Source organism: Cupressus sempervirens, chromosome 3, assembly GCF_028749045.1.
Source record: "Cupressus sempervirens isolate cs-2001-9-10 chromosome 3, ASM2874904v1, whole genome shotgun sequence".
Taxonomy (NCBI): Eukaryota; Viridiplantae; Streptophyta; class Pinopsida; order Cupressales; family Cupressaceae; genus Cupressus; species Cupressus sempervirens.
Window position 1 is genome coordinate 252,252,801 of NC_143120.1, and position 22,771 is coordinate 252,275,571.

The 22,771-nt window shown below is 36.6% G+C and overlaps 1 protein-coding gene across 1 annotated transcript in view; it reads right to left on the minus strand.

Moving 5' to 3' along the window:
- The window catches only part of LOC149565820 (P-loop containing nucleoside triphosphate hydrolases superfamily protein), a 289,819-nt gene that overhangs the window by 139,444 nt on the left and 127,604 nt on the right, over nt 1-22,771 (minus strand). The window contains exon 5 of the mRNA XM_089819308.1: nt 7,783-7,844. Within this exon, the coding sequence (XP_089675434.1) occupies nt 7,783-7,844 (62 nt within the window). The remainder of the gene's footprint in view (nt 1-7,782; nt 7,845-22,771) is intronic.

A 22,771-nucleotide genomic window follows, 5' to 3' on the forward strand; every position in this document is an offset into this window, starting at 1 on the left:
AATGTGCAAGCCCTTCTTCCCTAGGCATATACATAAAGGGCATAATTTTGATTTAAAAAATATGACACTAACGTGAAATATTATAACATTATCATTAGAAGTTTAGTGCGTATTTTAGATACACCTATCCATGTTGTGGAGAGCACTATCAAGGTATCAAAAACTGAAACTAAGCATGCCATAACATAACTAAGACAATATGATGAAGTCTAATGTCAAACGAGAGACTTGAAAAAAGATTCATGTGCTCTCCAAGAAGTCTTAAGAACAATCTGGGAGGCCAAAAACTCTTCAGAAAGCATTGTTACAATCCTAATCACCAACTAAGCTCAGCACCACAAAGAAAATACAAGAAAAACTAGAACAGATTTCTCCAAGATCATTCAAGTCACCTAAACACTACCAATTAATCTACAGAAACTTACGAAACAGGCTAACAGTCATGTCGGTTGTGTTAAAAATGAACAGGAAATCATAAAACATCTTATTTATCTTGGGAAAAACCCTCTGCAAAGAGGGAAACAACCCAGCCCCACCAAATGAAACTCTTTTATTCAAGATGTAAATAATTACAATGTTTCAGAGATACAGCTCTCACATTCAATACACCAATAACCAAATTGTTGAATAGCAATATATCATCAACAAAAATGATAATTACTAAAGCATATAACAATCTGAATTGACCAAGGATATAAATCTAAGAAAATCGATTAACAAAGACTTTGATGCTATACAGTAGACTTTTTAAAGTATATACTGTTCATGTCTAGAAAACCTTGAAACAAGAACACGACTGGGACAGACCTCTAAAGACATTTCCAACTAGAATAAAAATATAACATCCAACTACCACATATATCTTCCTTGACGACTTGCACAAAGCCTTTTTCTTATTATTATAACTATCCAAGACTAAATGGTAACGAGAGTTCTTGGCAGCGGTAACGGTTTCATCCATTCAGAATAATACAAAATAATCATTGAGTATCATACATCACTCGAATTGATGTTACAAATTGATCACTACCTAGAAATATTAATTGTCCTCAAGAAACGATGGAGGGAGAAAGCACAAAAGGCATCATTTGTGAAACCTTCATCTAAAGCGGGACTCAGACAAAGACGTGTGACATCTGTACACAAATAAATAATAGATTTCTCCACAAAAAATCGTTAGTTCAAATAATATATTTTTATGCACATAAAATTGTTATTTCCAGAATTTCATATGACACTAATTTTTAACACTCCCTCTTAGCTAATATGAAATTTGAACACAGTAACTCCAATATTGACAATCATAGAATTGCACAACATAAAAATTTCATAACTAATAACCATGGAGTTTCTCGACACGAAAATCTGTAAGACTCACAGCTAAGCCTTTATTCACGGAATCTCTCAACATGAATAGTCATGGAATCTCTCAACATGACATTCAACTCTTATCACGGAATTACTCAACATGATAATATCATGGACTCTCTCAACATGATATTCACTATCGCATAGTGAAAGAGTTGTCATAGCTGATCTTACAATATTTATTAGTTCACACATCAAAAAATGATAGTAGATAAATATTAAAAAATTAGACTTTGTTCCATTTAAGTCTTAAGATTTACCATTCCGAGTTTATTTCTAAAATAATAAAATTTCACAATAGAAAGAAGCTTTGTGAAAATATCAGCAGTCTGATCATCAGTGCTAATATACTTCAGCTCTACTACCTTTTGCGGTACCATGCCTCTCAGAAAATGATACTTGATTTCTATATGTTTTGACTTGTCATGAAACACTGGATTTATAGAAATCTTTACGCAGCTCTAGTTATCACAAAAAATTGTCGTAGGTTCAAAGAAGTTTCCAAACAACTTCCCGAGTAGATGAACAGGCTGCTACAAATTCAGCTTCAGCAGTACTTTGAGCTACACATTTTTCCTTTCTACTGCACCAAGCAATCATGGCTGAACCAAGACTGAAACAAAAACCTGATGTGCTTTTTCTATCCGAAATACAGCCAACCCAATCAGCATCTGAGAAGCCATGAAGGTGCAGATCATTAGAAGAAGAGAAACTAAATCCAAACTGTAAAGTTCCTCTAACATATCTCAAAATGTGTTTAGCTGCAATGAAATGGTATAGTCCTGGCTCACTCATAAACTGACTCAAAGTATTTACAACAAAGAAAATATCAGGCCTTGTATTAACAAGGTACATTAGAGAACTAATGAGCTGCCTATAAGGAGTACAATCAATTAATTCTGAATCAGCTGAAACTGCTTGAAGTTTCTTCAAATTTGATTCCATAGGAGATACATTTGGCTTGCAATCAAGCATACCAAATCTCTTAAGAATCTCTAGAGCATATTTACCTTGACTGATAATAATTTCATCAGATTGTTGCCAAATTTCTAGACCAAGAAAGTAGTGCATTAAACCCAAATCTTTCATCTCAAATTCAGAAGTTAAATCATTTTTGCATTTAACAATCATTTCATCATCTCATGTTATAAAAAGATCATCAACATGGAGAACTAGAATTAACATTAGAGTTTTATACCTTTTGAGATAAGTATTTGAATCAGCCTCTTTTTTGTGAAACCCATAGCCATCAATGTGCTCATACTAGGCCCGAGGTGATTGTTTAAGGTCATACAGTGCCTTATTTAGTTTACATACATGAGATTCTTTTTAATAAACAATGAAACCATCGAGTTGCTCTAAATAGACTTCTTCATTATTTACACCATTGAGAAAAGTTGTCTTAACATCCATATGATGAAGCTTCCACCTTTTACTTGCAGCAATAGCAATAATTGTTCTAATAGAAGTGTACTTTGCAACCAAAGCAAAAATTTCATCATAATCTATACCTTCCTTTTGGTTGAAACCTCTAGCTACAAATCTAGTTTTGAATTTGTCTACACTCCCATTAGAAGCATGCTTTATCTTGAATAACCATTTAGAAGAGATGACTGATTTATCTTTAGGACGAGGAACTATATCCCATACTTTATTTTTTAGAATAGACTGATATTCTTCTAACATGGCATCTTTTCAAACTTGCTGGACTATTGCTGATTCAAAACAAGAAGGTTCAGCATCAATAAGATTGCACAATAAAGGAGAATAATTATTAAAAGTTAAAGGTCTTTTACTTTCTCAAAACATTCCTTTAGGAGCAGCAAAATTTTCAGCTTCTTGCATAATGTTTCTTGCCCACAAAGGTCTCTTCTTCTCATTCAATGGAACACTAGGACCAACTTCAATGTTGTCAAGAATCTTAGGAGAAGAAGGAGATTCCTCCCTCTCAAGGGAGGAGAAAGAAGAAGGAGCAGCAAGAGGTGAATATTGAGAAACCAAGGGAACATCCAAATCAGAATCAACAGAAGAATCAGCAAATTTGCAACCGTCAAGATTTTCTTCAAAGGTAACATCTCTACTTAGCTCAATAGATTTTCGACCCAGAATATATATCCTATAAGCTTTTGATGATTCACTATAGCCAACAAAAATTCCCTTCTTACTTGAAGGATCTAATTTGGATCTTTTGTCTTTAGGAATATAAACATAAACTGATGAACCAAAAACTCTCAAGTGACTTACAACAGGTTTAATGCTGGAGAAAGCTTCTTCTGGAGTCATATCATTTAGAACATGATGAGGGCTTCTATTTTGAACATAAACAACTATCCTGCAAGCTTCTGCCCAAAGGAAAATCTACAAATTCTAATCATGAATCATAGCCTTAGTAGCCTCAACAATAGTCCTGTTCTTTCTTTCAGCAACCCCATTCTGTTAAGGATTGTAAGGGACACAGAACTCCCTCTTAATTCCTAATTCAATACAAAAAGTTTGAAAAGAACCTGAAATAAATTCTCCTCCATTGTCAAATCTAAGAGTCTTAATTTTCTTTTCCAAAATGTTTTCGACTAAAGCTTTAAATTCCTTAAATTTGGAAAGGACTTCATCAGACTCTTTGGATTTAAGAAAGTAAATCCATGTCTTACGAGAATAACCATCAATAAAAGTGACATAGTACCAAAAGCCACTTAAAGAAGCTGATGACATTGGTCAACACAGATCTAAATGAATAAGTTCTAACACATGCTTAGATCTGCTATCACTTGAATGAAAAGGACTCTTGGAAAATTTTCCCAGAGAACATCCTTTGCAAACACCATCATGAGAGGGATTGAGAAGGGGAAGACCTACAACAAACTTTTCTAGAGAGAAAGTGATTTAAAGTTGAGATGACCAAATCTCTTATGCCATAACAAATTATTACCAGAAGCAGCATGATGTAGGACAAGAACTTAATTAGCTGACAGCTTATAAAGAAGTCCATGACATTCTCCAATAATTTGAGCAGAACTGAAATCAAAATCTTACTTCCAAGCAATCATACTTCCATTAGAAAAAGCAATATTGAAACCTTTATTTTCTAAAGCTGAAATGGAAATTAAATTCCTTTTAATACCAGGAACAAATAATACATCACTAAGATGAAGGGGAATACCATATTTTAATTTTAAAAGAGAGTTGACTGCACCTTTAACAGAGTAAGATGCATCATCACCTATGATCACTTGAAGATGAGAATCTAATTCAATCATATTCGAAATATGTTGCTTGAAACCAAAAATGTGACAAGAAGCACCACTATCAATTAACCTAGTATTGCGATCAGCTTGAACATGACTAGATAAAGCTGAGATAAGTACAAGACCTTCTGAATAATCATAAGAATCCTTTGAAGGAGAAGAGTCTTTTCAATCAGTCACAGTCACATTGTGAAGATTGAGTTTCACAATGCAATGCTTAGCAAAGAGACCAAGTTTTTCACACCTAAAATATTCAATTTTGGAGAAATCCTTTTTTCTTTTAAAATCAGAAGATGAGGAAGGATACTTATCTTCAAACTTTTTGAAATACTTCTTTCTTCCTCTCTTCCTTGACGTGAGAGAAGTACTTGATCTTCTACATTGTGAGATTTGCGAGAGCACCCTCTAGCCTCCTGCCAACATTCTTTTAGAATACAATCAGTTCTCAATCTTTCAAAGGATGGAAAATCACTTCTGCTGCTGATACCTTGAATGAATGATTCCCAAGGAGGAAGACCATTCGTAGCGAGAAAAACCAGTTCTTTGTCATTGACAGTATCTCCAATGGTACTTAACTGATCCTTTAACTCAGAAATCCTTCAAAAGAAAGATACAATGGAATCACTTTTACTCATCTTAATGTGCAGGAGCTGCATATGAAGTGCCAAAGTTCTGCTAGTGTTATTTATCTCATACACACTATGTAGGGAATCAAACATTTCCTTGGCTGAATTTATCTTGGAGACAGTAGGAACTAAATAATCTTTCATGGAATCTATAATAATTCTCTTGGCTAGAATTTTGTTCTTCTTTCAAGTAATTTTTTCTCCAGGATCAGTATTCCACAAAAGTAAGATCATTTTCTTCAAGAACTAAAAGAATTCTAGATTTTCAAGAAATAAAATTAGATGCTTCTTCCAATCTATCTTCAACCTTCAAACCAGGCACCATGATGAAAAGAGTAAGCAAGATTGAAAGAAAAATACTGGTTCAACTGAAGTATCAAAAACACTGCTCTAATACCATGTTAAAAATGAGCTGGAAATCATAAAACATCTTATTTATCCTGGGAAAAACCCTCTGCAAAGAGGGAAACAACCCAGCCCCACCAAATGAAACTCTTTTATTAAAGATGTAAATAATTACAATGTTGCAGAGATACGGCTCTCAGATTCAGTACACCAATAAACAAATTGTTGAATAGCAATATGTCATCAACAAAAATGATAATTGCTAAAGCATATAACAGTCTGAATTGACCAAGGATATAAAACTAAGAAAATCGATTAACAAAGACTTTGATGCTATACATTAGACTTTTTAAAGTATATGCTGTTCATGTCTAGAAGAGCTTGAATCTAGAACACGATTGGCACAGACCTCTAAAGACATTTCCAACTAGAATAAAAATATAATGTCTGTCTACGACATATATCTTCCTTGATGACTTGCACAAAGCCTTTTTCTTATTATTATAACCATCCAAGACTAAACGGTGATGAGAGTTCTTGGCAGTAGTAAGGGCTTCGTCCGTTCAGAAGAATACAAAATAATCATTGAGTATCATACATCACTCAAAGATGTTATAAATCGATCACCGCCTAGAAATATTAGTCGTCCTAAAGAAATGATGGAGGGAGAAAGCACAAAAGGTGTCATTTGTGAAACCTTCATCTAAAGCGGGACCCAGACAAAGATATGTGACACCTGTACACAAGTAAATAACAGATTTCTCCACAAAAAATCGTTAGTTCAAATAATATATTTTAATGCGCATAAAATTGTTATTTCCAGAATTTCATATGACACTAATTTTTAACAGGCTGGCTAATCCTAGGGGGGCATTACAAAATTATATGCCAACAAGTAACAACCATTTCAATAGTCTTCTAATAACTATAATAAAAAACAATAGAAATGCAAAATGATATGAAGGGGTATGTTGCAACCAAAATTGATAAACAAGAGACCTCAGCTGAGCTATAGCTAGATGCAAAACGACAATGTAGCACTTGGAATATGATGTCACAATGAGGGTATAGCACGAAATGTAGAAATCATGTGATTTCCCAATTACCAAAGAACCTCAACAAGGTAGATCTAATAAATAAGTTGTGATTACTTCACAAATTGAACAACTAATAAAAAGTGTTGTCCAGTACATAAAAGCACACTTTAGCAGTTGTAACTAGGATATGAATTCATGATGAACAACTAGAGAAAGCCATATATAGAAAAAAAAAATGACCAAATGACTCATGTTAGGAGGTACATGGTTCTTATTACATAATATATCAGATTAAAAAGGACACAATTGAGAAAGTGGAGCAGGAAATCAAATTAAAAGTGCTAAATTAATCTCAGACCTTGTCCCATTTAAGTGTGGCAAACAATAGGAAAACATATACTATGAAATATGTTTTGATTTCTTTTAAAACATTCAAGCATTATTTCAAGTCGTATGATTGACCCACCATCAGCAGACTTGCGATATAAGATTTATTAAAAACAACAATAAGAAAGGGTATGGCAAAAATAATCTAGTATGAAAAAAAGCTTCATTCAAATATTGATACAGTAGTTTTGACAATACCGTGTAGTATGATTACATTGATTAGGCATGTAAGAACTAGTTACCCCTTTGGACTCTAACATGGGGGTGTACTTTATTATGTTATTTAACTATTAATATGGTGGTATATTTGGAACTTAATTACCAATGCAAATATGTATATATTTCTGTCTTTTATATGTTTTCTGTATGGACAAACGTATCCCAACTAAAACATTTGACTAAACCTGCAAACCAAACCCTCAAACCCAATCCTATAACTTAACTCTTGCGTAAGAAGACTAAATAATAATTTTTTTCTTGGATAAGAGTCGAATTAATTCAACACAAATGTCATTTTAATCACATAAAGAAAATATTGGGGAGGGTCTATAAGGAAGCAAACTATGCTGATCTATTTTTTAAGATTTTTCCGAGCTGATGTTATTATAAGAAATACTTAAGAAAAAAATTTGTTCACTTAGTCCAATGCCTTAAATGTTAAGAAAAAATGGAGCAACAACTATGATTAAAAAACAAATCAATTGTAAACATCCCACGTTGATAATTGTATATTCAAATACCAATACATAAATAATGTAAAGAAATTTTTTTACTAACTTGGTTCTTTATAACTTGAGATGCTGTTCTATAGCGCTCACGAATGAGTTTACCTGGTTCTCCTGAAATATTCACAAAAGTTCAACTTCTTAGACAACAATACAAAGAAAATGTCTCACCAATTTATCTAACCACTAAAATAAAATAAAATGGGTAAAGGCAATACATAACATAAAATTATTAATGCCCAACAAGAGACCACAAATGGATCTATAGGACTGTAGAGAGTACACGAAGACCACAAGCCAACATGGGAACACCAAACAGTGTTAGCAGAAAGAACAAAATAAGAAAGCAAAAAGCAAAGAAACCAAACAAGAGGACAAAAGAGCCTAAGTACTCCTAAAGGCGAGAAGTAGCCAAGAAACAAAGGATAAGCTTTGAGGCGAAGGTGAATACAGGCCTTGGACTGTCTCTAAGAACCACCGAAGGTAGGGTGAAGTTGTTGAGTGTACCCTGTGAGAAGTCTTACAGATTTGGTGCCGTTTTGAGAGGCAAAGAAACGATTGAGTGGCATCTTCATCCCCCAACCAAGAGGCATCAAAAAGACAAAGTTCATGAGCTTGTGGGTATTTTGTCTCGAAGGGGACTGAGACTCGAGCATGTAGGCCCGAAACCGCATGACTTTCTGTAGATAAAGAGAAAGGTACCATTGGTCAGTGTATCTAAAAAAGGAGGATAGACCATCACACCCTCTAAACAAGCAATAAAATCTCCCCCTAATCTCATAATACTGGAGTAATGAAAGAAAAAATGTGTCTCGATCTCAAGCAATAAAATTCAAACCAAATGATCTAAATACAAATATAGGCTAAAGAGAGGATGTCTTAATGAAGGATTGAATTGATCAAGACTGAAATAGGACGGGATTGAAAACTAACGTTCTCACATGGCTTACAAGGATCAAAGACAAAATAAAATCAAACAATATTGTAAGAAGACCAACACAAGGTATAATGATGTCCATTGGCAAAGTCCACAAAAAAGGGGACCCACGTTGGATAATCCAAAGAGGAGATGCAATACCACCGTAAACATCCCCTAGAACCCAAGATCAATGAACCTCTTGTGGTAAGGACAATGATAATGATGTGCATCTTTTGCTAAGATCAAGATTGTGCATTAGGGGGCACTAGAAGGATTTCATGACAAAAGAAACAAACATCATAAATAGACAAAAGTGAGTAATATGCAAGGATGCATATCATTTCACTAAAATGTGTCAATCTACAGCCTAAGAAATTGAGAATATCTTGTCAGTGAATGACACACTACACATTGGAGACAAGTTGAAAAGAGGTAACCATCACTAGCTAATGGTATCACATATAATTTCACAAAGCTGAAAGTGATAGCACCCCGCCCCACCAAAAATGTAATCAAATTGACAAAAAGATGTGAATAAAAAGAAAATTGTGTAAAGAAAGAAAGAAAAAGAAAACCGATATCCATAGATGACCAAAATTGAGAGTATGACACTAGAGGATACACAATCAATAATAAAAAGTTTTAGAACTAGAGAACCCTAGAAGAAAACAAATAGAAGTACATACGAAAAAAGAAAGAATTGAGCCACTAACACAAGAAGTAAGGAATCAAATACAAATAGTTATTATGGGAAAACAAAAGACCTGAAAGCATCTGCCAATGAAGAATAGAAAGAAACCTCTTTCTAAGATAGCATCAATGTCTACAAAAAACTGATAAATGCTCACCAAGGAGTAGCCCAAGGTTGGAGAGGCCGTGTTGGGAAATCCTAGAAGGAAGCAAAGCACTTCATCCAAAAAACTCAACCTAAGATCTAAGGACAACGAAGCTCCTATACTAAGATAAGATAAATTTATTAATATCAAACTGGAGACCACCAATAGGTCTAAGGGACAAAAAACTACAACCAAGAAGAAGCCAATAACGAGAACACCAAATAGAGCTCAGGGAAAGAAAAACAACCAAGAACAAAACCAACCAAGAAACTCTTGAAGGAAAGAAGAAGCATAGGATCAAAGGGTAAGGTCTGGGGCAAGAGGAGGCCTTGGACCATTTTTGCAGACCCCTGGAAGTAAAGGGCTTCTAGTACAGCATTTGGCCTCTACGTAGTCTCATAGATTTGCTATGACCAAAGGAAGAAGGGTCAAGAAAACGCTTGGCGCCCCTAGCTAGCATAACTAGTGCAAAGGTCATGAGCTGATCTAAACTGTATCTCAAGGGAATCGAAGTTGTAAGGTGAGGACATGGAGCCAAGCATTCTCCTGGAGATACAGCACAAGACACCGCTAGTTGGTGTATCTAAACAAGGAAGCCAAGAACCAGTAATCCCTGAAAACAAAGTGAAACTCCGCTATAATCTTGTAATAAAAAGGGCAATGAAATATGAAGTGTGTCCCTATCTCCATCTCACTCATATCACAAAGGTGGCAAATCTAGTCCTTCCTATCAATCTCGATGCAGAGTAATAAGAGCCCATTTCAACGAAGCCTAAGGGGATACAAAGAGCATGAGTCCAACATCATGCAATGCAAGAGGGACGCACAATGATCCCATCTTCTATGTCTAAAAAATGCTCAACATAAAAGCCATCTTTGGATAGAGCCCCACCGGGGGGTCAATCTAGGTCATTATGCAAAGTATGATTTTCTTAATTGTTAATTATTAATAATATGAAAAGGTTACAGAATAATTATGTCTTCTATGTGACATATTATAAAACATCCTCATAGTGGTCTTGTATCAAAACATAAATAGACCCATTAATATTTCTAAGGGTAGCAACCACAAACTGAATCCCAAATGTCTTCTACATATGTAATGCCTCTCCCATTTGATTTCTATAAGTCATCCTCATGGATTCAACCTTGTTGATATTTCTTTGTGAAGAGATTCTGTTTGGGACCATAAGTGGTCTACACCCTTGAGGTGATTAGATTTCTATTACTGTATCAGTTGCTTTCATTATGCTTATCGCTGATTTATGAGTTTATGATGTGTTAGATGGTTTCACTAAGGTTTGTGTCAGTGGTTACCAAGATTGATGTGGTATCATGATGTTGTTCCATGATCACTAAGGTTTGTGTCAGTGGTTACCAAGATTGATGTGGTATCGTGATGTTGTTCCATGATCACCCTGAGATGTGTGCAGAGATTTCACTGTGTATTATTATCTTGCTACACTGGACTAGGTTCCTATAGCATTGGTTAGTAATGTGTTTGACCATGCTAACTTATCTGTTTTAAAGTGACTTTAGTAGTGCCTCTCATGTTGTCATTCTACTACAGTATTCCATTTTGTTCTTGGAGATACTTGAGACACTCTAGTAATGATCATTATGTTATTATTTGATAAGTGAATGACGTTTACTTTATAGTTCAGTATCTAGATATTGCTATATGATGGTTTTTGTGTTATGTACCTTATTTCATGTTATGTATCTGGTGGATTATGTTGTTTAGATATTTGGATTCATCTTGGAAATATGTTGTGGTACATTAGATTCATTTTGATATACTGTTTACTGTTTTACCTACTTGATGTGAGTGTTGTGGCATATGAGATATCGTGTTATCGAGTTTATGCATAGGTGGTTTAGTAGATATGTTCGAAATGGATATCTATGCTGATTATACATGTTGCTTCAGCTTTGATATTTGTATCATTGCACTTGACGGATTGTGTAAAGTATGCAGGATTTCTAGTGTCGACAACGACATGGGGATAGTGATTTGACCATTCCTTTTGCCAATGTTGCCTCTAGTATGAGCAACATATCTTTCTTTTTATAGATTAAATTATCTTCTAGTTCTCAGAGATAACTCAGTTTCCCTTGTGTTTAGACCAGCCATCTAAATTTTGTTTGTGTTTCTAGATTTGCTTAGGATTTGCTTATGTCTCTATGGGCTTTTTGCTTGATTTACTCTTTTTGGTTTTCGGCCAATTGGCTGTAGATGGATTTTCCAAGTCTATTGGATCATTCAGATTTTTGGGACTTTCGGGTCTTAATTAAATAAATATTATTTTTGATTTATTTATTTATTTTATTTTAAATTAATTAATTTATTATTTTATTTTAGTGCGTAGATGGCTCTTATTCATCTACGCAATTCTGACGATGGGATCCAACTCACCCGTCTACAATCACTTAAGTCTGTTTTGGCGAACTTAGGTGATGGGTTTTAAGAAAGTTTCTAATATTTAGAAAGTATATTAAATTTCCCCAAATTCTATCCTTTTGGGAAAATTTTCTCTATAAAGCAAAGTTTTGCCTTTGAAAATTTCATTATGCATACTTGGGTGAATTTTATTTTTGGAGAGCAAGTTTGGAGGTTTTTGAAACCCTCTTCCTGAGGATTACTGTTTTCCTAGATCTGATAGTTTTGTCGGACAGAATTCAGCAAGATTTGTTGCAAAGTGTTAGTAGTGCGTAGGCCATTGTTTGTCGAGCTTTTTGGTAGATTTGGCAACGTGTTTGTTTTTCTTCCTCTCTTCTTCAGTTTCTTGGAGTTGCTCGTTCGTTTGTGAGGTAGGGTTTACAAATTTTTTTTAAAATTGAAGGTTTTAGTTTCAATTCTTGCTTGATTAGGCTTAGAGCATTCCACATGCATTTTCCTGTTTTTTGAGGGTTTTATATGCAAGTTTATGAACAGAAATGCTGGCCATTTTTTGGGTTTTCCCGAAAGTTATTTTTTATTGGATTTTTGCTTGTTTGAGCCTGTTTGCTCAATGAGTTTTCAATCTTATAGTTTTTGGTTAAACTTTGGTTTTGGGCTCAAGTTTACTTCACTGAAATAATTAGTGCAGTCCAAATTTTGGACGTTTTAAGCATTGAATAGAGTTGGAGTTGATTAATTGTTTGATTACCCAATCCAATCTCTTTTGTCTTTCTGTTTCACTCTTGAGTCTTTGCTTTCTAATCCAACCCTAGTTCTATATTCGTGATCATGGCGTGTCCTGTCACTTGCACAGTTCTTTTATACGTGCCTACCGAATCTTGAGAGATTCTTACCACCATGATGTGCTCCAATGACTGTTGGTTTATCATGAGGGTTGGGGTGGGAAATTGCATGTCTTCGGACACTCATCACTTGGTGAGATAGTTGGGTATGTATGGGTAAAGATGTGGAGTAGCTTTGCTACAAGAACCAACTCAAAGCGGCTGGGATGACCGCATACATGAGGTCTATACTTAATAAGATCAAACTAAATAAAATATGGTCAATTAATCAACATACAATATATTTGGGATGTTCGGATCGTCATTTGGCGTGTTACCGTGCCCAGGGAGGTTCAGAGCATTATTTGGCATGTTACGTACCCAAGGAGGTTCGGAGCGTCATTTGGCATGTTATGTACCCAGGGAGGTTCGAAGTGTCATTCGGCATGTTACGTACCCACACTCCACTACAGCCCCATCATAGTATCTTAGAGGTTTTTGACCAAGACCTGATCTATGCATTGTCTCATATTGTTTTCAGTCCTTGTTACTATTTGGCGTGTGTGTAAGCCATATGTGACTATACTCTACTTGGTCGGATTTGTATACCTTCAGCACAAAGTTATCTTCATCACTGCATTGGACTGACGTACAGGTTTTCCTTGGTCTTGTTTGATTACTTGACGCTTTGTATTTCGGCACTGTGAGTTCTCTCGTGATTATTGCTTATCTACTTGGTTGCATGTGGTTTCTTGCTTGGTAGAGGTTGCTTGTTCTACGTGATGCACCACTTGAGAGGTGTGTCGTAGGAGTATGTTCATTATGATGTATGTTACACTATAGTGATATTGTACACACACTTTCATAGATGCTTTTGTATTGTTGTAGTATATTAGACCTTTAGGGTTCTGTTGATCACTATATTAGTACAATGACAATTCCAGCTTAGGGCCACAGATTGGGTGGTATGGAATATCTTGTGCGCGGGGGCCGACTAAGGACCTGATGTCTTATGAAGTTGTGACTGTGTTGGGTGGAAACGTGCACTTAGATAGGTTGTGTGGATTGTCTGTTAGTTCATGTTATATATCATTGAGATGTTAATTCAATACTGTTGCATATGCTCTTATTGGTTTATAAATGCACATGCATAGATGCTGAGATTAGATGTTTTACTTCATTGATTTAGTCTTTCATCATTTCAGCATGTGTAGGAATTAATCTTGTGCCTTTTAAATGAATCACGTAATTTGATGTTAGAGATGAAATGAACAATGCAGGTTAATCACAGTTAGATGGTTTATGGTTTTGGTAATAGAGTGTGGTTGTAAGTAATGACACTTGGGATTCTTGGAATGTTTTTATGTTGTTAGTCTTTCATTGCTTATGTTGTCACATATTGATGTTATTGTATTTTACTTTTTAAAAAATATATGTTGGACTTGTTTTATCCTTGTTTTCCAAGGATCGTCGGGTGGGGCATTACAACATACCTTGGATCATAGACCATCTACAACTCCACACCTCTACATGAATACCAATCACCATGATGTGCCTCGATATGAATTACAAGTTCTAAAATTTGGAAAGCCTCATACCCCACCAAGTAATCTTCATTATGATAGAGTTGTGTCCCAACACAAGTAGACACCTTGAGCTCCCCAAGAATGGCTAAATGCCCCACCAAAATTGAGACAAAAAATTTCATCCTCACATGCACGCATATCCCTATTAGCTGGACCATTATGTGTGTGCTCAACTATTTCATCCATACCCATGACTTGAGCCCTCCATGGGCTCTCCAAATAAGAAACTGCATAACTCATATTAATAATTATGTGAACAAACAAAATTTTCGTATTCGTACCTCTTCTCTTATTCACACACTTCTGCATGTTCTTCATTCCTCACCATAGAGGGCTCATGCTCAACCACTGCACATTCTCCCCATCTAAAAGATATGGTTTTAAGTTGTGCTTCGCTTGGTTGTTTTGCTTGACCCATGAGGTTCATTTGTTCCTTAAGTTTTGAAGGAGTTGTCTTTTATGGGTGGCCACTAACATAGCCTATTTAGCTCTTCTCGCTCATCCATTACATAAATTTTGGGTATTAAATACATCTTCCATCTTGTGATACATTACATCAAACCTCTTGTACATTGAGTCTACAACAAAAATACAATCTCTAACTCTTGAATCTTGAGAGACATCATTTGGAGACTCAATAAAATTTATATATCCATGCTTTAGGTATGTCATGTGATGATTGCAAGAAGATAGATAGCTAATCTTGAACTCAAAAACATAGAATGTGGTTTACTCCATAGAATAGAGTCATTAAGACTCTCAAGTACCTCTCCTTCCATGTGAGGTTGTCCATCAACTAGTGTTGATTCATGAGATATTTCCAAGTTCCAACTGAAAGTCAAGTGTATCATCCATGTAAAAACCATCAACGGGCTATATCTCGGAAATTGACTTCTAACACATGAAATATGGATTGCAATTCTCAAGAAATAATCCAATTTACTAGCAAGCTCAAAAATACATGCTCTTCGCTTATAATCGCAGGTGCTCTAAAACCTGATTGTTGCCCTCCAATAATTGATTGCAGCCTTCCACAAGTCTGAAATTGCTGCCAAATACAGGGACAACAACCACAGTAGATTCCTCTTTAACCACGCCAAATAGCAAACAATAATGGTGTTCCAAATCACAAATTCTCCAACCACAATGAAATTCCCAGACACAGTACATAACAGTCGGGAAATACTATAATTTAATTAAGACAATTCTCAGAATTAATTCACAATACCTCAATTGTGAATTACCAAGCACTTCTTAATTCCAAACCCTTATACTTCAGCAAGGGCAAAGAAATCGGCAAACTCAAAAACTCTTCGCAGGCAACAAAAGAAAATAATCGATCGGGTGCTTAACTCATCAAATGGGCTCATATTTATAATCTACAAGTGGCACAAAGTTTCCCTAATGAACTTCACTTAAGAAGCTTTCAACACACAACATTAAAACATAATAAAGTGTCATTATAAACTAATTTATTAATTGCTTTTGGCTCCGAAAATGACCTTTTCCACCATAACTTCAAATTCTGACATGTAAGGCCATTGTTTCTTGTTCCCACAATTTAAAACTTTTCGTCCCAGTTCCAACAAGCTATGATAGTAAGGTGACCAACAAACAACACTAACAAAAATAGCAACCTCAGCGCATTTAGATGAATAATAATAATTCACCCCTCTTGCGAAAACAACTGAAGAAGCATCAGAATCGAAATCTGACAACACCAAAGTGATCCTGATGATGAAAGATGATGAATGAACCTAACGGGGTGACTTACTATAAATAGACACTCCCTCCAAGATTCTTGGAGCCCAAACCGAAAGTCTGAAATAAAAACTGAGAGCCTTCTACAACTCCTCTGACTCAACTGAGCTCATCGGAACCAACAAATTGATTACTATAAATAGTAAGCCCCTCAAACGGAGCCAAAACACACCATAGGATGTTGGAAAGCCTATAACCACACAACTAAGACCCTCAAATCCTACTGTCAGTTCACGAGGGTCGCGATGGTAAACTGACTTGGCCAACTGCAGGAACCTGCTAAAAAATGGGGGCATTACAATCCATCATAAATGTCTTTGCATGGCTGCAAACGAAGTCTTCATTAATACCCTAAGGTTTTTCTTCATGCAAAGTGAGACAACATTAGAATCATTTATATCTGTTGGTCTCGAATGAGGGTATCCATCAACCTCATAATGTGTACCAAGATTGACACCAAGCTGGAAATCACACTCCAACTCAACTCCAGGATCCCATACCTTACAAATTCAATCAAGTGTAATGCTACGACCAAGAGTAGTTATACCACCGAACTCAAACATTGGATTGTTAAATGTCACCTCATCATCCATCTCAAACAACAAGTTACCAATGATCACCTCAAATTGATCCTTTCAGCCAGGTTTATGCAAACCAAGAGAACTTTTGTTATAATGAAAGCCACAATAAGTCGTGTCATTCCTAACATTAGAGTGTCCAAGGCAATCAAAAAACAATTGTGCCTTTCAATTAACAATTCCAACAATTAGTTGAGGGTCCCATTTCAGCAAAGACATTAAACCTCTGCTCAAAATCAGCTCCATGCAAAGATAATTTAGATTTGTTGTCAAGAATAAAATCAACTCCATCACTGTAATCAGATAAAGAATCAACGTTGTTAACTGTTTTGAATACTTCATCCTTTCTTCCTTCATCAAACCCATCTTTTCAAGATGAATTAATGATGCTATCTATGCCAACTTTTGCATTTCTTTCAATAACTTCAATAAAAAGCTCAAGAGACATATTCAAGGCTGGTGTTATATTATTTCCTTCATGCACAACCTTATCCACCGTAGCTGTGTGTATGAATGTAGTGACATCTCATGGCTATATCATAAAGTAGTTACAGTGCCTTCCCTATCCAAATGAAAGTTATGAGCTCATGTCTAGGTCTCGTCACTACTTAAAATACCCTTTAATATTTAGGTCCTTCATTGAATTAGAGAGTGCTTGCTTTAACTCAAATATAGACTTCTCAAATACAACTAAAATATCTCACCCTGATTTGTATTTTTAATTCCTAAATTTTGGGTATTTTTCACTTACTTGTTTTTCCTTTTTGGTTTTTGTGTTCTTTTTTTCCTCTTTTATATTTTAGGCTTCTAAAAAGAAAATACAAATGATTGGAAATAATTGTAGACGTTGGAAATAATTGTAGCCGTTGAATATGTCATAAGTAATTAAATAATAGTTTGATAATTAAGTTGTACTCAGTGATGTAATAAAAAATTTATTCTAGAGGGTTGTTATCTATTGATGGTTGCCAAGCTTAAGCAACTGTTAGACATTATTTTTATTTAGCTTGGCATAAGTCATATGTGTTGATGATATAGACTTGCAGTCTTGCGCTGGAAATGAAATGATATATCCTTCTACCATTTGACTATGCTATACTTTCTATCTAAATTATTATGCTCTCCATATTTTTTTCCTATTTACTCTTAAGTATTAATTATATACTTTCAAAGGAGTGCACTTTTTGGCTTTGTTGATCAAACATGACATCTGAGGAAAGGCAAATAGGCGAGATGGGTTGCACCTTTGATGAGAAACTAACAGTGACTAATAGAAATGATAAGGACACTAGGGAAAAGACTAGGGAAGATCAGTCGGTGGAGGACTTGGTTCATGCATGAGAAGTCTTGGTTGATCAATAGGTGCAGTGGAAGGCTCAAGAGAGAGCAGTCTGGGATGACATTGTACACGTCAAAAAATTGACTGCACACTACAATATATAACTATTTTCAGAGCCTTCCTTGGTTATTGGCTCACAACACGATTGAATTCCAAGAATGCTAAGAGAAGAGGCAACAAGAGCAATACACACAATCGATACTACAACGCTTTGAGGACAGGAACCAAGAGAGGACAAGCAGCATGAGAAACAGACATCATGCCTCCAACAAATCCAATAATTAATATCTGTTTTTCCAAACAAGGACACAAGGACACATTAGGAGACAAAAAGAAAAAGAGAGAGAACAAGAAACATCTAAGAGAAGAACTTTTTGAACCAAGGAACAGAGTGAGAAGTGATGAAGATTGCAGAGAATCATTGTAATGATCCCGTGTCCTATGACCACTGCAATGGCGTTGCTAGAGGGGCCGTATGGAGGGCTGGAGGGTAGTACGGACTTGAGAAGAGGGTGTACAATTACCAAGGAAAGAAAGTCATACGGTATGCAATGTACGGTGGAGCAAGAGGATGTTTGTACGGTAGCATGGATAGGTCGTACAGTGCTTAGAGGTGGTCGTACAATCAGCAAGGGAGGCCATACGAATGATGTAGGGAGGTCATGGGGAATCGGAGGCCGTACAGTGGGGAGGTAAGATGTGAACAAGGCTGTACGGTGGCGGAAACACAGAGCTATAAAAATGAAAACATCGAGTAATATGGATGTATAGAGGGGTGAAAGCCGTATGGTCAAGGAATGAGCAATATGGGAATGACAGGAGGCCGCACGGTTAGGTATCTTAGCCCAATTCTAAATACAATCTTGTTCATACACAAAAGAAATAGCTTTAGATGAAATCCAGACACGATGTTAGAGGTTGAACACGAATAATCCTTTAAGTAATTTATATGCGCAAAGATGATGCTCCAATTTGCCAAATCCAAGCAAAGTATTATAGGCAATGGAATAGGGTGAGGGTTGAATCCCACTGAAAACGGAAATAGCCAAGTAGGGAAGGACTTCCACTTCCGAAATGCCGAACAACAGAGAATCCCAACAGGAATTCGTAGTACAAAAAATAATCAAAAATTACATACCTAATGACAACCTACAAGTCGTGCTTAAATACTCGTTGGGGAAAACCTTTCGGGGGCGTACAAAGATAGCCAACGGCAACACAAACTACGGAAACAAAAATAAAAATGGGTCCGAGATATATTAAATCAATCGGCCCATTAACAATAGTTTGAACTTTGATTAATAATTTATTTTATAGTGGGAACATTATAGTACTCCCGTCCCAAATTTTGCTTGTCTTCAAGCAAATGCAATGCCGGGTGCTAGAGAATGTGCTCGCCTTCACACATCACATCATCCAATGGTAAGTGTTTCCAATGCACCAAATATTCCTCCACTGTGCGGTTACGTAGGGTCTTCTCACGCAATTCAATGATCTCGGCTGGTTCCAATATGAGTTTTCCTTCTTCATTGAGTGGTGGAAGGTCTGTGGCTACCATGACGTTCTGCCCCACAGCCTTCTTCATGCATGAAACATGAAAGACGTTATGAATACGGCTTCCCTCCGGAAGTTCCAGCTCGCAAGCGACTTCTCCAATGCGATGAATTACACGGCAGGGGCCATAAAATCATGGTTTCAATTTTTCTTTTCCTTTTTCCTTTAATGAAGATTGTCAATATGGCTAGAGCCTGAGATAAACCAAGTCCCCTACTTTGAAACTCTTGTCCATTCGATGTCTATCGGCATACATCTTTTTGTTGATTCTGTGCCCGTTGTAAGTTTTCCTTCGCGTATTGTAGGATGTCCTGTCCCTCCTGAAGCCAATCCCTCGCCCTTGGTGCGTGACTATTTCCCAGCACTATGTCCATGAAGGAGAGGGGTTCGTACCCGTACAGAGCTTTGAATGGTGCCATCCCAATGGACATGTGATACGTGGTATTGTTATAGTATTCTCCTAGGTGTATCCATTTGACCCACACCCGTTGTTGTGCCGAAACATAGTTTCGAAGGTAACCTTTAAGCCACTTGTTTACAATCTTCGTTTGTCCTTCTATTTAAGGGTGGTCACTAGTACTTGGTGACCATTTTGTCCCTGCCAATCGAAACAATTTTGTCCAGAAGATACTGATGAATAGCCCATCCCGATCACTGACAATGTTTCGAGGTAACCCATGCAAACGAAAGACTTCTCTAAAAAACAGATTGGCAACTTGTGTGGCTTGAAAATATGAGGGGATGGCGAAGAAATGTGCATACCTTATCAATCTATCAACCACCACGAAAATACAATCCTTTCCATTCACCTTGGGAAGCCCCATTATGAAATCCATTTGACATACTTTCCCACTTATGTTCTTGAATCGGCAGAGGTTGCAGTAAGCCAGTAGGTAGAGTATGTCCGGATTTGTTCTATTGGCAGACCCAACACTTTTTTACATACTACAATACGTCTCCTTTAAGTCCTTTCCATGAAAACCTCTACTGGAGACTTCTATAAGTTTTGAGGAAACCTAGGTGTCCTGCAAAGAGTGAGTCGTGTACCTCCAAGATTTTCTGCTTCAATTTGGATTCTGGCACTAAAAATGTCCAACTCTTATAATAAATGATGTCATCCACCACTTTGTACCTATCATCCTTGGTGTCGCCATCCATTAGCTCACAAGTAAATGTGTTTTTGGAATATTCTACTAACAAACGTGTTTTCTAGTCGGCTGAAATCTGGGTTAGTAAGCAGACGATAGGTTTCCTTGACAAAGCATCTACAACCACATTGTTCTTTCCTTTTACATATTCAATGTCAAAATCAAAGGCCTGAACCTTGCTTACCCATTTCTGTTGCCTCTCGTTCAAATCTCGTTGCTCCAAAAAATATCTCAAACTATTGTGATCCACTTGGACAACAAATTTGGCACCTACCAGATACTGTCAGAACTTGGTTAGTGCATGTACGATGGCCAACCTCTCTTTGTCATAGATGGAATATAGGCGTTTTGCTTGCATAAGCTTCCTTCTCTCATAAGCTATGGGATGTCTATCTTGAATCAGTACCGCACCAATGCCTTCTCCGGAAGCATCGCTCTCCAAAATGAAAAGTCGAGTGAAATCAGGTAATGCAAGTACAGGACAAGTGCTCATTGACTTTTTTAGCTTATCAAAAGTCAGTTGTGCCTTTTCATTCCGCTGCAAAGATGCCTTCCTTGTCAGATCCGTTAAGGGTGCGCTAAGCTGAGAGAAACCTTTAACAAACCTTCGGTAATAACTGTACAATCCAAAAAGCCCTCACAAATCTATGAGTGATTTTCGGTGAGGCCAATCAAGGATAGCCTGAATCTTCTCCTGATGAACTTGAACTCGATATTTGCTGATGACATTCCCCAAGTACAATATCTGTGATACCGAATTCACACTTGGATTGCTTGGCAAACAAAGACTGCTCCTTCATGATTCTTAGGACTTCATCCAGATGCTTCAAGTGCTCCTCTCATGTCTTGCTATAATTAAGGAGATCATCAAAAAATACCAATAAGTGCTTATCCAATTGTTTGTTGAAGATGCGAATCATGCATGATTGGAATGTAGCGGGTGCATTTGTCAATCCGAATGACATGACCAGGAACTCATAATGCCCGTAGTGACAATAAAAAGCCGTCTTTTCCACCTCTTCTTCCCGCATGAGGATCTGATGGTATCTGGAATGGAGATCTATTTTCGAAAAATAAACCGTGCCATGCAATTCATCTAGCAACTCATCTATCCTTGGAATGGGATATTTATTCTTTATTGTTTTTTGTTCACCACATGGTAGTCCACACACATGCACATCATCCCATCCTTTTAACCAATACCAATAATGACACGAAAGGGCTAGAACTAGGATGGAACCATTCTTTCTCTAGCAGTTCTTGAATCGTCTTTTCAATCTCATCTTTGAATTTTTTGGGATGGTGGTATAGTGTGGTTATGACCGGCTTGGCTCCTGCTTCCAATTCGACAGTATGTTCAAACCCTCGATGCAGTGGTATGTCGGGGGGAATGTCTACAAAATATTTATCATGGTCACTCAAAATTTTCTACAGATCATCATCTTGAGGTGTTCGTTGCCCTTTTATAGGTTCCGCCAAGACAAAACAATGTGCAGCCCACGCAATGTAATCACGCCGAAAAATTGCCTCCCTCTAATGTGCAAAAGCTTCCTTCGAACTTTCATTTGCCATTCCGTGGCAAACAACCTTCTTTCCATCGGCAACAAAAGTGAAGAACATCCGTTTGAAACTCTGAGTGTACTCATCAAGTGTCTCCATCCACTGTATGCCTAGGATAACCTCCATATCATCAAGATCCACTATGAAGAAATCTTCGGTCACTGTGTGATTTGCCATTGTGATACTTAGCTGAGGAACAAGGTTTGTGTAGGGTAGGAGAGTCCCTCCGGCAACTTTGACTTGAAATCCTGCGTGTGTTTCAATAGGTAGACCTCTTTGTTTCACCAGAGAGGAGTTTATGAAGTTTAGCGTAGCTCCACTATCAAGCATCACCATAACCCTTCGTCCTTGAAGGGTTCTACACAAAACACTATGCACCTTGGGCTACCAGCTAGGGCAATAGTTCCTCTGCATCGTACCAACACTACAATTCTTTCCGTATAGTACAAAGTAACCATGTTGATGTTGTTGTGATGTTGATTGTTTTCAGTAGGTATTTCTTCTTATTTGTCCTCATCATCGGACACAACCTCAATGT